Source organism: Takifugu rubripes, chromosome 19 (genome assembly GCF_901000725.2).
Source record: "Takifugu rubripes chromosome 19, fTakRub1.2, whole genome shotgun sequence".
Lineage (NCBI taxonomy): Eukaryota > Metazoa > Chordata > Actinopteri > Tetraodontiformes > Tetraodontidae > Takifugu > Takifugu rubripes.
Window position 1 is genome coordinate 14,613,611 of NC_042303.1, and position 15,230 is coordinate 14,628,840.

Here is a 15,230-nt window from a genome sequence, read left to right on the forward strand (position 1 = left end):
TACCTGACGTCGGGGTCAGCGGTGCGCCCGGGAGCCCGTTGATGGTGGCCATGTGCTGCATCTGAGCTGCGGCGAAGGCGGCCATGGGGCTGAGGTAGCCTCCCTGGCCCACGGACGCCATCAGCGCCGCCTGCTGCTGCACCTGCGCGCAGACGCAGCGGTTACGAGCGCCTCAGACGCCTCCGCGCGAGTGTCGTTAGCAAACATCTAGAAAGCGTCTTTTTCCGACTCGGAGCGTTCAAAGAAAAACAGCGTTCATAATTCAGGACGGCCGCAGGTGTTTCGCCTGCTCCTTGGAAAACTTCATGCTTTATTGAACAAATACGAGGGGATGCAAACACAACACCAGCGTGCACGTGCCTGCGCGTAGGCTCCGTAGGCTCCGAACTGCAGGGCCATGGGGTTGAAGATGCCCATCTGACCCGCCATCTGCTGCATGCGGCGGATGGTGCGCTCCTTATCTGTGTCGGCGAACTTCACCACCAGGCTGGATGAGGCGCCCTGTGCACCCACACAAAAAAACCCACCAGGAGGTGCACGTTAGTGCACGCGGATCGGCTCGGGCCCCCCCTCATGTCCAGATTGGATCAGAGCAGAGGATCCGTCTCCAGACTGGGGTTAATAAAAGGCAGCGTGCACTTACGGGCATCGTCTGGCTGCCGTGTAGCGCGCTGATGGCTGCCTGTGCTTCGGCGTGAGAGGAGAATTTAACAAACGCACAGCCTAAAGAGGGAGGGGGTGGGGTGGGGGGGGGGGTTGGGAACAAGGGAGAGAAGTTTGCATTAAACAGCATCGGAGCGCGACAGCTTCAGCTTCTCTCTGGCCATCAGTGTGGATCAGGGATCAATAAGACGCCACCCTGACACCGTTTACAGCGCCGGGGCCCCCTCTGACGGGCGTCAACGCCACGGCTGACTATTGACGGGCGGCGTCGGTGAATTTGAGTGATCAGGTTGGCGGTAATTATCGAGCCGCCGCCCGCTCGCCGGCCCTGCTAATGGAACTTCAGAGGAGGAGCGGAGTGATCAAGCCGGCTGGAATCATCAGGCTTAGTTATTATCGGCCCTCATTGATTGGCCGCTAAGCTCGCTGATGAACTTCGTGCGGTGAACTTGTGTCGCACTCTGGCAACATTCTGGGAAGGACTTTTCTTTTTCCCGGGCGCTACATGAAGCCCGGTGCTTAACAAGGAGGTTTACTTTGTTGGGTCGACTCATGAGGTTAATGGGGTTCATCTGTCAAGAGTCGCAGCTTTATATCTCCCCTCCCAGAGGGCGGCGCTTTATTGACACTCGCTCCGGAACGTTCCGGATTCTACAGTAGTCTTACGCAACCCCCCGCTCCGATGGTTGGGGAACCAGTCCTCTCCTTCTGGAGAAAGGCCGGGCGGTTTCTATGGAGCAGCTCGCGGCTCCGAGCTCACCTTTGCTGTTGCCGTCGGGGCCTCGGAGGATGGTGCATTCCTCGATGCAGCCGAAAGACTCGAAGAGGCGCCGCACGTCGTCTTCTGACTGCTGCTTGTTGAGCATGCCGACAAAGAGCTTTCTGTCTTCTGAAAGGAAGCGAAACGGGTCACGGTCAGAGGAGCAGAAATACACACTCAAAAGTATAACGCTGAAAGGAAGAGCCGAGCTCTCCTGGCTGCTCGTCGTATTTCGGTGGCGCGGCAGAGGCTGAACCTCTTATCTGTGATGTCGACGTCTTTAGACTCGGCGCCGGCGTCGGGCTGTTACTTTAACCGCCTTTTAACGAGGAGTTTTACAGCCCCGCACAGCGTGAACTTAAAGCCGCCGCTGGAGGCACAAAACCAAAACATGCGTTTCAATTGGCCATGTTTGGAATAAAGGAATGTTGCTAATCATACGTTAGCTTTAGCTTCAGGTTTACAAATTAGGAAACAAGGGCTGAAGATTCAAACCCCTGATTTGAACTCGCATGGCGTGTGAAGCAAACATACGTTCTATATATGATTTATTTAAGGCTTTCAATAAAACAGATGCCCAGGCGGGGGCAGCGGCGCTTAATTATTCACCACAATGGCGTGATTGAGATCCTAAAGAGGAGTAGACGACGGATGTGTGTTAGCGCACGACGGTAGCTGAAGTGGTGCTGTTCAAGGCTGTCTGTGTTTACATTACGCAGTCGCAGGTTGGTGGAAACGAATGTATATGCTGGGAAATTAATGACCCTTGATGGGCTCTGCAAATTAATGTGTGTGCTAATGTGTGCGCGCGCGCACACGCTTAGGGTCCATTCCCCACCGACTGTGCCTGACAGGGTGTCCTTGCCGAGTCAACAAGACTAATCTGCGCTCTGGCCTTGCACTTGTGGAGGGGGTGCTGGGGGTGTGTGTGTGTGTGTGTGGGGGGGGGGGTGTTTACAAGAGTGGAGAGCACATCGGGCGTGGAGGACACACACATATGCACACACTGATTTTGAAATTGTTCCTGCAGCTGATCCTCATCAATCTGCCTCATAATCTCCCCATTTTAGGCATGAGGGGAAAAAATGCACATGCATGAGACGAAAACCAGAGCCCCCTCTTCCGAGCGTGTAAATAACACGGTGCGTGACATAAAGCGAGGGCTGTAACACGATGACTGTTGAGAAGAGCCTCAACGCAACATGGGAATAAAGTCTCTTCTCACAGCTGCAACGCTCCAAACAAGGATCGAGGACGGGCGGCTAGCAACGATGCTAACATGCTTTGAGTGAGACAGATTAAAGTCATGTGACAGCTGTCTCGCGGCATCATCGGTGACACAAATGCAACAATGGATGTGATGATTGGAATGACGGGCGTGGACGGAGGACACGGAGAAAGGTGAACCCAAAGAAGACAGGATGGGGTGGATGTCCCCACTGCCCTCGTGCTGAAGTTCCCTCACGTCAATCACACTTAGAGCGCCGCCAAAGCTAACAGAACAGGGTGTCGCGCCATCTCCTCCAATGAAACGTTCCGCACGCCTCTCTCCTCTGTTCCTGGTTGGGTTGAAGGGTTGAAGAACACCTCCTGGTGTCAATTATATTACATGCAAGTGCAAAGTTTGAAAGACTTGAGCCAGAAAGGGGTGGAACTGCATCAATCTTCCCTGTACAGTCCATCGATTGATGTCAGGAGCAGGTCGCTCCATGTCTAGACAGAAAATTCCCTTCGAGCTGTCTTGGCTGTCAATACCGCTCGAAAACGCACACAAGGTAAGTGCATAAAATGTTGCTAGGCGACCGTGCTGTGGTGTCTAAGGTGCACGTGGAAAATTAAAACTTTTGACAAGGTAAATGTCACAAAACACACAACAAGTGGAGCAAACCGATGGGTGGCGATGAAAAGGTTGTTATGGCGACAGTGAACAAGCCTCACCTGTTCTTCCCTGACTCCACTGCTCTTACAGGGTAAGGTTCTGCTCAAGGTTTCACCCCCTTAAAGTGTATTTAGTGTATGGGATTGATGCTATATAGAGGTAACGCTGGGTTGAACTAATGCTAACCTAGCTATAACTTACTGTTATTCTTCCAGGTCGAACAAAATATGTGTCCTGTTCAAGGTTTCTTCCTGATAAAGGCAGTTTTTCCTGCCACTGTGGGTTTCTATGAAGCCCTTGGAGAGAACTTTGCAAATGAAGTTGAATTGAACTGGCGACCAGCCGATAGCTTAAAGTTGGCGTCATCGTGAAAGTCTAACCAGTTTACTGTAGACGCAGCATGACACGCACGCGCCCTCCGTGCATGCGCGCATGCACGTGACCGTGATTTGCATATGATGATGCCCCCGAAAATGGAGTCTGCGCCATCCAGGAAGATCACTGTTAACATAATGTGTTCTGACTGGAGGGCACGGCCAGGCTGCGCTGTCAGCCCGAGTCGAGGTACAGGGCCTGTCAAGTGGGACACATAATGGTGAGGCTGATGTGCACGGGCAGCGTGTTTGTGGGGCCGGGACAAAAGAGGGAAGGGAGAGAGGGAGGAAGGGAGGGAGGAAGTAGAAAAGGAAAGGAAACGGTACCTCCCCGGCTCTCACTGTCTGCTGGCTTCACCTGGATGGGTCTGTTCATCTGTGACACAGAGACAAAGAGAAGCAAAGGCAGGATGAACGACAGACACAGAGTAAAGGAAAGGAAGAAAGCATGCCCCCCCCTCCGCCCACCCCCTACAGCAGGCCTGGCCAACCCGCGGCTCTAACGTTCATATCGAAGTTTGGGTTTGTGTTTTTTTAATGTGCGTGTTCGCTTGAGTTCAATACAAAGTTTCTCAGTAGGGACGAGATCTTTTGAGTAAACAATCAGTGTCAAGTTGGCCTTCAAAATGGCAGGAAAACCTGCACGAAAGCTTCTTGACCCGGTTCCGTGATCTACAACTGAAAAGGCCACAGATTGAATTCCTCTGTTGCCCCTTTTAATGTGGAGCCGCACTGTTTTAAAGCCCCGCTAGTCACAGGTGAGGCTGCAGCTGATCATCGATCTTTGTGAGGAGGACCAACTGAAACCTGCTTTAAGGGAAGGGGCCATTGAGTTCTGGAAAAGTGTGCCAATGGAAAAATACCCCAATGTCAAATGGACCCCAATGTCAAGATCCTGTCAATATTTGGGTCAACATACGTCTGCGAGTCTGTGTTTTCTATCCTAAAACACGTGAAACCAAAGCATCGATCTGTTCTGACCGACACCCATGTGAAAGAACTGAATACAAACCAGATTTGAAGAGGATTGTTCAAAGCAAGGAATGCCAGAAGTCCCACTAAACAACATGCATAGTAAGAGAAAAAAAGATATTCTAATTATTATATTTTTGTTTATGGACTTAGTTGAACTGAGAGTTTGTGTGTGTGAGACACACAATGTTCATTGTTGAAAATGACCGTGGTCTGTAGAGGTCAAATTCTGTCATTATCATGTTGGTGTGTGACATTTACAATAAATCTGGCTAAGCAGAGGTCTGTGTGTGTGTGTGTGTGTGTGTGTGTGTGTGTGTGTGTGTGTGTGTGTGTGAGGAAGGGATGAGGTGATGTTCATGTGTGCCCGTGTGTATGATGTGGCTCTTTGGCTCTGACTGGTCGGCCACCCCGGCCCTAAAGGAAAAAAAAAAAACTTTGTGGGAATCACTCAGCCAAATTGCGGGTAAAGTGTATTAAAAATCTCCAAAGCGCTAGCACTTATAGCCAATGGGGGGATCGCTGTTGCTGAAATATGGGTTGGAAACATTATTTGATGTGAGATGAAAGAGGAGAGAGGAGGGCTGGAGAGGTGGCTGAGCGGAGGGAGCGAAGGAGAGCGGAGAGGGAGCGTGGGGAAATCAGCCTTGGGGACGGCTCCTCCGACCTGTCCGTTGTGTTCGGAATCATCATTTACATGTGGTGTCAGACCGAGCTCCGCCACAAGGGGGCGCTCTCCCGGGGAGCTCGCGCTCCTTTGATGTCCACCACGCGTCTCTGGTGACGCGCGTCACCGTTTCCTGAATGACTTCGGTCTCTCTTGACCACATGTGTTGTTTCGTGTGTGTGTGTTTTGCCGTCGTTCCCATGTTGCCGTGACGTCGGAGCTTCGGATTCGTCCTTTAAACGGACAAATATAATGTGCGCAAATTACAATTCCAGCAGAATCTAGAAAGTTGGGTCCCCTCACACACACACACACACGCACACACACACACACACACACACACACACACACACACACACACACACAAACGTGTGCTTAGAGTCCACCAGAGAGACCTTTCAGACGAGTGTCCGCCGAGACCCTCCTTTCATTTCGCTCCTGCCTGTCAAACCTTCCCTCTCCGCCTCGCCACCCTGCTAAACGCTCGCCGCCAATCAATTTTTAATAATGCCAATTGCCACAGCGGCGGGGGGGGGAAAGAAAGGTCAAGGTTCTCTGCGGCATCACTGTTTGCTAAATGTCATTATTTTCTCCTCCTCCCCGATTCGTGGTCGTCTTAATCAAGCGTTTGATTCGCTACAGGACAAACTTTTGAGCGGGGGGGGGGATACGTCACAAAGGCAGCCCCCCCCCACTTCTATTAAATCACATCTCTCTCCTTAGCACTTGTTTAAAATTGAGTTAGCCGTTCTCGCCCCTTCTCTCTCATCTCCTCCCTCTTTGACAGTCGGGAGAACCCGACTAATGTTTTTAATGCACTGTGATGAATTATTTATCACGCTGGCTGTTGATATGGAAAAAGGACAAGGGGAGGGGTGGGGGGGGGTTAAGGGGATCAGGGATTGGAAATGAAAAAATAAAAAAAGAGGCTTGGAAAGAAGAAGAAGAAGAAGAAGAAGAAATGTGTCGGTTCGGACGAAGGAGAAGAAGAAGAACTGAAAAGAGTCAAAGGACCTGGGGGGGCGTAAGAGGGAGATGAAGGGGTGAGGAAAGGAGGACACGGGGGAAGACGAGGACATAGATCAGAGTGTGAGACAAGGTCAGCCCGCTGCTCCTGGGGGGCCTTTAAAGCTGCATACATATGAGTGCTGTTACCATGAACCACAGCGGCGCCCCCGCCTTCCTTGGGTTTAAACACACCCGCGGCGCTCCTCACGTGCACGCTCCTGTCACCTCTGCATTTAACCCCCCCACCCCCCCCACAGACCGGTTAAACTTAAACCAGACTCATCGCACCGTCCAGACTTAGAACAGAGTTTAAGTGTTTTTAAATGTGCGCACATTAAAGTTGAGCTGCAAACACACAGTAAAACAGCACAACCGTCCATTTTATTGTGGTCATTTCAGGGGGGGGGGGGGGGGGTGTCTAAACTAGCAGCAGGACAGTGGGACACAGAAATATCTTTTCCCATCAGGGATGCAGATATGGATCATCTGAGATGGATCATTCAAGCATATTTGGGATTCATTTATTAAAGCATCATCACCAGCTGATAAACTGCTTCAAGGTCGCTCTAGAGGTGAGTGTGAGTCGGTCCGAGCCCCCGGCGGCTGTGATGCGGTCGCCGCCGAAGCCAGATGGCACCGTTGAGCAGCGGAAACCCTCCACTCGCTGCACATCTGTAGGAACGGCGCCGGAGGCACGAGAGGCCGTGCGTGCGCACAAACAGGTGAGGGCTCGTGGGAGTCGACAGTCTTGGCTCAAATATGCAAAGTCAAAAACAGGCTCACGCACGAAGGGACCAGGATGTGTAAATATGAGCCCACGCGTCCGTAAACCGGCTCAGTTCCGTGTGTAAACCCTCATGTAGCCTCGGCCTTGTACAACGGATGCCTTCTCCTTTAAACACACACACACACACACACACACACACACACACACACACACACACACACACACGCCGTGCACGTAGAGCTCCATTGTTGCTGAAAGTCCACCTCAGCAGCCTTGTGTCAGAGCGGCCTTGCTGCACCTCATGATCGACAGCTCGAGAAGGAGCGCAGCACCGCGGCACAACACCCACCTACACACACACACACACACACACACACACACACACACACACACGGTCTACACTCCACTGTTGATTATGTAACTCAATGACAGCGCTCTGCCTCAGTGCTGCCATAGATTCTCGGCTAACTACAAGCGGAGGGAGAAGGCGGCGGTGCTGATCCAAACTGGTGAGTCACTGTGAATCAGGCTGGGACGGCCTGAATGAGCAGCCAGGCCCAGCAGCACGGCTCAGAACAGTGCTCCTCCGCCACAGGACCAAGCTGAGGTTCTGGACGGCAGTTTGGACGTTGGCTGCACTGATTTCATTCAACCAAGGAAACAAATTTCAGCGTTATTACGCCCGGAGTTCTTCTGGCCCACTTTATTACAGGTAACGCCGCTGTCAGCTAGTGAAATCCTGGAGCTTTCCTCGGTGCAGGAGAATATTAAAAGAGTGCTTTTTGCCAAACTTGAGAGGGAAGGAGGGGGTGGGGGGGTGGGGTTCTCATTTTCACCCTTGTCTAGCAGATGTGTTTTTTTTTCTTTTGCAAGAAAGAGTGGAGCCGAGCAGGCCAGGACATTTCATTATCACACCAGGAACGTTCTCCATGAAGCTCTCCCGGGGAAGCTGGGTGTGTGTGTGTGTGTGTGTGTGTGTGTGTGTGTGTGGGTTCATAATATTCCTCTCCCACTATTGTCAAAACACGCTCGCTTTTACATTCTGCAGCAGAGAGAAATTGACTTCCTCCCTCCCTGCCTCCATCCCATCTGAAGGTGGAGCAGATCCTGGGATATTTAGCCGCCCCGGATGAAATCAAGTGTAATCAAATGCAGGTATTCATATCGGCAAACGAACTGCTGGCAAACAACCAGGCCCTGCTTTTCCGAAGCGCGGCGCCCTTCCCAGGATGGAAGCGTGCCAAGGAAACATTAGCTGAACAAATGTGGTTCTGAGCCGGAGACGCGTTCGTACGCCGGGAGAGAAACCTCCCTCCCTCCCTCCCTCCCTCTCTCCCTCTCTCCGTCATCTATCTATCTATCTATCTATCTATCTATCTATCTATCTATCTATCTATCTATCTATCTATCTATCTATCTATCTATCTATCTATCTATCTATCTATCCTAGTGGAGGTTATGCAGGAACTTTTTTAGAGAAATAATATGCAGATAATACCAACGGTTGGATTTCCATGACATTTGAAAACAAATGATTGTGTTAGTCTGACAAAAACTGGACATTAAACGTGCACGTGAGCGTGTTATCTTGACAGAAATTGAGATTTTTTTGGCATCTTTGCAACAGCGTCCATTGTCTTGACTGTGTCGCTAACTTGCTAGCTCGCTATTGTGATCTGTACTAACATGCTGAAAAAGTGCAGAACTCCAGCTTTCTGGGTGGAACCAACTTCATTTCGACAATAAACCGTTTAGCCCCCTGCTGCATTTCTACAGGGACGATGTCCAACCACAAACATTAACATACATTTGTGATATGCAGGTATTCTTTTGACGAGGTGCTGCTCCCTGCTGCCCCCTATCGCCCACAACCAGAATGGTTCCAGTGAGGCCTGCTGATGAAAATGGAGACCTGGAGATGCATAAATAAATAAATAAATAAATAAATAAATAAATAAATAAATAAATAAAATGAGGTTTTAATAAGCTAAAATTTCATGTTATGCCTGCTTTGAGTAGTTGGAAAAGAAAAGTAAAGAAAAGAAAAGGGACTGATGTAACTGAAATACAAGCACAAACATGGCGTCATTCTGGACTGATGTCTCTTCACTCTCGTCTCTTCTTCTGGACGAACATCAAACCTCTGGACTCGTGTTTAACATGTAGCCGTGTAATGGATGCCCGCGTGTCCCTGTCTCGTCTTCACAAACACACCAGAAATGAGCGGATGGACGAAAGTGGCCATGAGGGACGGAGACGCCGACTGGACATCAGCGAAAGAAGAAGAACAAAAAGAAGCTCTCTTGATTACGAATTGGCACAGGAGCTGAAGGGGACATGAGACGCTGCCCTTCATTCATCGGCATTTCCTGCCGCCCCAAACGCATCACGACAGTGTCCATAAAAGAGATCTATAGGATTTTAAGACGCCAAAATCAGCTGATCTCCTCGAGCAGCCGCAGTTACACGTTAAACGTGCCAGCAGGGTTCCTGGACCCTCCCGTCCCAGCGGTGTCGAAACAAGATCACTACGGCCGGGAAAAAGGCAGATGAAAGCACAACACACACACACACACACACACACACACACACACGCACACACACACACACACACACACCCTGTCCTGTTCTTGTCCAGGAACACCCAGGTCCTATCAGGACTCATCCAGTCATATAATGGGAAGAAATGAGAGAAAATGAGAAACTGTGAAATGAGTTTTTATTTTTATGGGCCATTTAAATATGCAAATGTGAACAAAATAAAGAGAATTCAAGCATTTGGAGCCCAGTTTTAACTTAATAAACATATAAATGTCAAACACAGTAAGCCAGAAACATACAATCAGAGAGGAGAATAATGCAACCGGTCACCTATCAATAACAACAACAACAACAACAATAATAACAGCTCATAATTGTGGCTCTTCTGCCACCATTTTTACACACTGAAAACTTTCTCGTTCCGAAGCACAAGAGCTTTTAAAGGCTTCCCGTTCTCACACGCCCTCCTCCACTCCTCCTCCACTCCTTTTCTTTTTGCCTCCACCAGCAACACGTTTCTCACATCCATTGTTTGATCCGTTTCACACCGGCCCACCTCTCCTCCGTCCCCTCCTGTGTTCTCCTGCGCTCGCTGGCAACACGCCTGTGAGCTCGCGGTGCCGGGACGGCTTTCAAGCATTTCTGAATGAGAGGGTCCCCCCCCTGCCCCCCCACGTCTCATTACTTTCATCCTCGTCTCCCTCTGAACAAATTCACCATCAGATGAAGTGAAAACGATGATGAGAGCAAAAACGTTCTTACTTTTCCTTCTTTTCTGCGGCAAATTTAATACATAAAATGGCGTTTGCCCATCTTCTCGACTGAAAACACACATCACCCCCCCCCCCCACTCTTAAACATCATGGCTCCACAGCTCTCGTCGTGCGTGTCAGACGTCCCATCTGACGGCTTGACGATGCTCCGGGACCAAGGTGCAAACAAAGCAGCAGCACAGCCGCGCAAGGCTTAACAATTAGCCGTGCAGCACCTTGGCAATCAGCAACTCTGAAGTTTCCATGGGGACTATTGCTCGGCCTATAAAAAGAAAGGATCTATATGTGGAGGCGGCTCGGGGAGGAGGTGTGGAGAGGAGGCGGCTCGAGGAAGAAAGGAGTCGTGGAGAACTGCGAGAAAATTGGTGCGAGAGAAGTGGAGGTGTTGTGCCGTGCATCTGTGTGTGTGGAGGGGTGCACCTGTAACTTTCAAACCTTCAGTAAGTGTGTGTGTGTGTTTACAGTAAGGGGGGGGGGCAAATGTGATAGAGGTGGCTTGTAAGTGAGAGGAGAGGAAGCTGAACAGAGGGAAGCGACCTGGAGAAGGGGACAGTTGTCGCCCTCCCTCCTCCATCCTGCGGCGCAGTCAAGATTACGCAGAGCGAGGAAGTCAATCACAGCTGCGACTCGCGTGTTTATGCTCATTAATTTTATGCCATTTACAATAACGACGAGTGTGCCAGTAATTCAACTTCTCCATATTGTTTCGCTCTGAGACCCATCATGGTAAACGGCATTATTTGGTGCACACTAGGGGACATTGTCCTCCTGCAGGCATTATGGCAGGGAAGGTGCAGGGGACCGATAGTACTTTAGTAGCACAGAACAGATGCACCAATAAGAACCGAGCGCTCAGAGGTGCCAGGCCGGACAGTTGGTCAAAGGACAGAATACGTTGTAATTTGTCCCATAACAACTGGCTCATCAGTGGGAACAAACAGCTCGGGTGCCAGATATGTAAAACGAGCTCTCTGGCGGCCCGAACGCAGCAGGGACCGCAGCTTTTTATTCCCCGTGTTTGGTGCTGACGGGTCACAACGACTTAATTATTGCGCAATAAAATCAAGCTGCAACACAACAGAGACAGAGGCAGAGGCCACGAGACAAAGATCCACTAGAGCTCCCCCTGCTGCCAATAATAATATCCCAACGTCACTTTCTGACTGCTTATCCTCATTCCTGCACTCTGTATGTGTGTGTGTGAGTGTGTGAGTGTGTGTGTGTGTGTGTGTGTGTGTGAGCCCTGAACTAAAAGGCTCAGACATCTAAAAGCCACCTTGCAGCATATGCAAATGTAAATATAGACACAAACAGCAGCAAAAACACCGCAACAGCCAGGATATGCTTCTACTTTTATTTTCACACACACACACACACACACACACACCCCTTCTGTCTCATGAGGTTAAGGGGGGAGAGTTGGTGTTATAATGAGCTGTCACTCACGCTAACCTGCCCTTATACTGGAAAAAGGCAGGAAGATGACGCACTTACGTATGAAAGGTAAACCAGAATAAAAACAGGAGATAAAACTAAGTTAGATGCGCACTCGAAAGAGCTACACTGAGTTGACCAAATGGGAAAATTAGATCCACAAAAACTGCACGTTCACCCCCCGAAATGATTTAAAATCAAAGCGAAAAAGAGAGACTTGTGACTTTATTTAACATAGCAGCATATGGAATCCTGATTAGAACTGAAATGTTACAGTTAATGAGCTGCTGTTAAATTCCCATTTTCTCTCTCAGCTGTGGAAAATATGGAAATGGAACAAAGTCTGTGTTCTGAATGGCAAAGAGGGCGGATGAGGAATTCAAGGACTCGTTCAGCATTACGCCGTTAGACGATTAACAGGGTCACGCGTTATTATCAACCCACAACCTTTAGAAGCTTCAGCAAAAAGAGAGCAAATATGTGGGCGGCATCTTCAAAGTTTGGCAGAGAGGAGTGGGGAGGAGCATTTCTCAGAAAAATCTAATCAAATCCTGAGCGTTCCTCTGATGACGCTCGCATGCTTGAGGAGCATCCAGAGAAAAATCCTTCGTATTCTGGTAAAAACATGGCACGAAGCTCGTGCTGCTAATGACGCTAATGCAGCTAATGCAGTTTGAACACGCCGAGGAAGAGTCAGACACGAGTTGGCGTGCATATATGCAACACATGTGAAGTCATGTGTTGCATATATGCACGCCAACTCGTACAGCAGATTTAATTCTGCCCTTGAGAAGATCCCGATAGATGACGGGGAGATGGGCCTTCCCCTCCTTCCCTGCATATTTCCATCAAATAATCACTAATTCCACAGTCCCTGTCTGATGAAATGCAGGAAAAGAGGAAAGGAGGAGATAAAGAGAGAGAGAGAAAAGAGTACGAGATAAGTGTCAGGAACAGAGAAGATCGAGGGAGAGGAGCAGAGCGAGTGGAGGAGGAGGAGGAGGAGGAGGAGGAGGAGGAAGAAGGAAGTCTGCCTCTTAGACTCTGCCAAAGAAACAACAGGGGGCTTTACAGTGGAGTTACAGCCCAGGTGGGCGATGGAAATGTTCTCTCACTCCCACACACGTGCACGCGCGCCGCTCAACGCCGCACGCGTACGCATTCAGGAGAAATGGCGTTAGGTGCGATCGCGGTGCGTGCACGTCAGCCAGGAAAACATCCAGAGAGGATGCAGCCTTGGTCTTTGTCGAGCACGAAGGGCGCAGCGGCCGGAGTGTCGATCTGTTTCCCCCCATTTTATTATTCTGGTCTCCATTCAAAAATGATGGCCTCAGCTATTCGGGGCCCCGCAATAATGTCAGCGATAGAGGGAAACCGAAAGAGTGAATATAAAACTGTGAAAAAGTGGGGGTTTGGCTGTGGGTGTGGGGGGGCGGGAGCAGCGGAGCAGGGCCCCGCTCACTCCGGGGGGAAACGAGAAAGCCAGGAGCCAGGAATGCCGTTTTATTATTAATAGAGGAAAAATTCCCTCAAATTGAACCTGTAAAGCATCGCTAGCCGCTGCTCCTCAGCTGGAGGAAGGAGGGTCGAGGCGTCCCGGGAAAAGTCGTGATCACACGTCACTTCCTGTCAAAAACAAGGTTGAATGTTTGTTTCATCGCAGCCCCGTGTGAACATCGGAGTCCCTCCGGATCAATTACTGTTTTCATTTTTAGTGACATTATGTCTGCGCCGCACTCAAAGAAAACCGCCGATTAGCATCTTCGCACATTTGCCAGATTTGAGCGTTGAATCACTTCCAATCGCCTCCTTGTTGGGTTGAGAAAATCTCTTTGGGCTCCTCTCTTATACCCTGTGATGTTACCAACGTGTTGCCAGATAAACTTTTTAAGATGTTTCGTTTATTGCCGCCACATTTTCATCACATTTTTCCTGCCGCCAACTTTGATGCGTGCAACTAGCGTCACATCGCGCGCTGCCTTGGGTTACCGCGCTGTAGTTTCCTCTTTGTTCTACCTCAGGGTTCAACTTGTTCGTATCGTTCCATCTGCCTACATATTCAGATTTTTTGTCTCAGTAAAAAAAACCTTCTGCATCTTCTGAAGGAGTCACACCGGAGAAACCCGTCGCTTTGGGTCGTTCAAATCGGGACCTACGCCAATTTATGGGGTTTATTTCCAGTTGTCAGGCCTCCATCTTTTACATCCCACCAGTCCGAAAACTTCCCCCGGGATATCCCACATGTCACGGCTAATGTTTTACGTTGTGTGAGCTAAAGTTAAAGCGCTTATGCAACTCTGCGGCGGAGCGGCCTTTATTTTCATTACCTGTCAGGACGGGTATTATGTCATTCTTATGACACCGCCGGCCAATATGTCAGCCTCCTTAGGCTGAGTGCATCCATCTGTGTTACTATATATCTGACTCTAATATCTCGCTGGCCGGTGGCCAACTGAATCCCGGTCTGCCAGCATTGCTACTGTATCCCACTGTATCTCTCCAGCTCTCCTCAACCCTCGCCGCCTCCACGGACCTAAAAATACTGGACACGGCGAGAGGACGGCAGGAGGCTTCGGCCAAGTTTTTACTCCCTTTGAAATCCATAAAAAGCGCCGACCGTTTTCACACCCCCAAGGATTTCTGCGAAGACCGTTGCAACTAAATGAATAAGTTTGTACCTGAGCGAGAGGGGGACCTATAGACATCCGAGTGAATACGCTTATGGAAGAGTGCTTCGGAATGCTAAAGCGGAATGACTGATTCCAAGCGATAATTTCTCTCCTGCGGAGTTAAGGGGCCGGCTGGCCCCTGGGACCAACCTGTCACAACGAGACAAAACTCCTGCTGGAGCCACTCTGTTGAGGTTTTCAGCCAGCCTCCCAGGGGGTCTCCACCGCCACTTACCCGCTGAAACAAAAATCAATGGCTTAATGATCCAAAACAGGAAATAGAATGGTGGCGGAGGAGAAAGTCCCTAAAACAACAAAATGTGTTTTGGCAAGGGACGTTCTGTCCCGGGCCTTCATTTGTTCTGTGTGTGTGCACTGAAGGAAACAGAGAAGTGTGTGTGTGTGTGTGTGAACGTGCAGCTTTGAGAGAGTGAGCTTACCCTGGCTTAGCCGCACAAAACATATTGATTTATTGATTGGCTGTTTCACCCCCTTTGCTCGCTCGCGCGCTCTCTCTCTCTCTCTCGCTCTGCCTTGTTATAGTGGCTCCTGGGACCGGAGAATATACTGTCGACGGAAAAAGTGGTGCGAGACTCGGAGAGGTGCGGGAGGAGAGAGATTCAGGAGAGGAGAGGACAGGAAAGTACGGGGGGGGGGGCGTCCCATCTGAGAGTCGATCCGGCCGCGTTTTATCCAAGGCCCCTCCATCATTCGGATTTATGAACTGAGGTCACGACCAAATCAAAACCTTGACCCATCTCCG

At 49.9% G+C, this 15,230-nt stretch overlaps 1 protein-coding gene across 4 annotated transcripts in view; it reads right to left on the reverse strand.

Moving 5' to 3' along the window:
* The window catches only part of celf4 (CUGBP, Elav-like family member 4), a 54,301-nt gene that overhangs the window by 5,753 nt on the left and 33,318 nt on the right, over window positions 1-15,230 (reverse strand). For all 4 annotated transcript variants that reach the window (XM_029826302.1, XM_029826304.1, XM_029826301.1 and 1 more), the window contains exons 3-7: window positions 4,004-4,052; window positions 1,424-1,552; window positions 644-723; window positions 361-501; window positions 4-142 (exon numbers count right to left, since the gene is read on the reverse strand). In XM_029826302.1, the coding sequence (XP_029682162.1) occupies window positions 4-142; window positions 361-501; window positions 644-723; window positions 1,424-1,552; window positions 4,004-4,052 (538 nt within the window). The remainder of the gene's footprint in view (window positions 1-3; window positions 143-360; window positions 502-643; window positions 724-1,423; window positions 1,553-4,003; window positions 4,053-15,230) is intronic.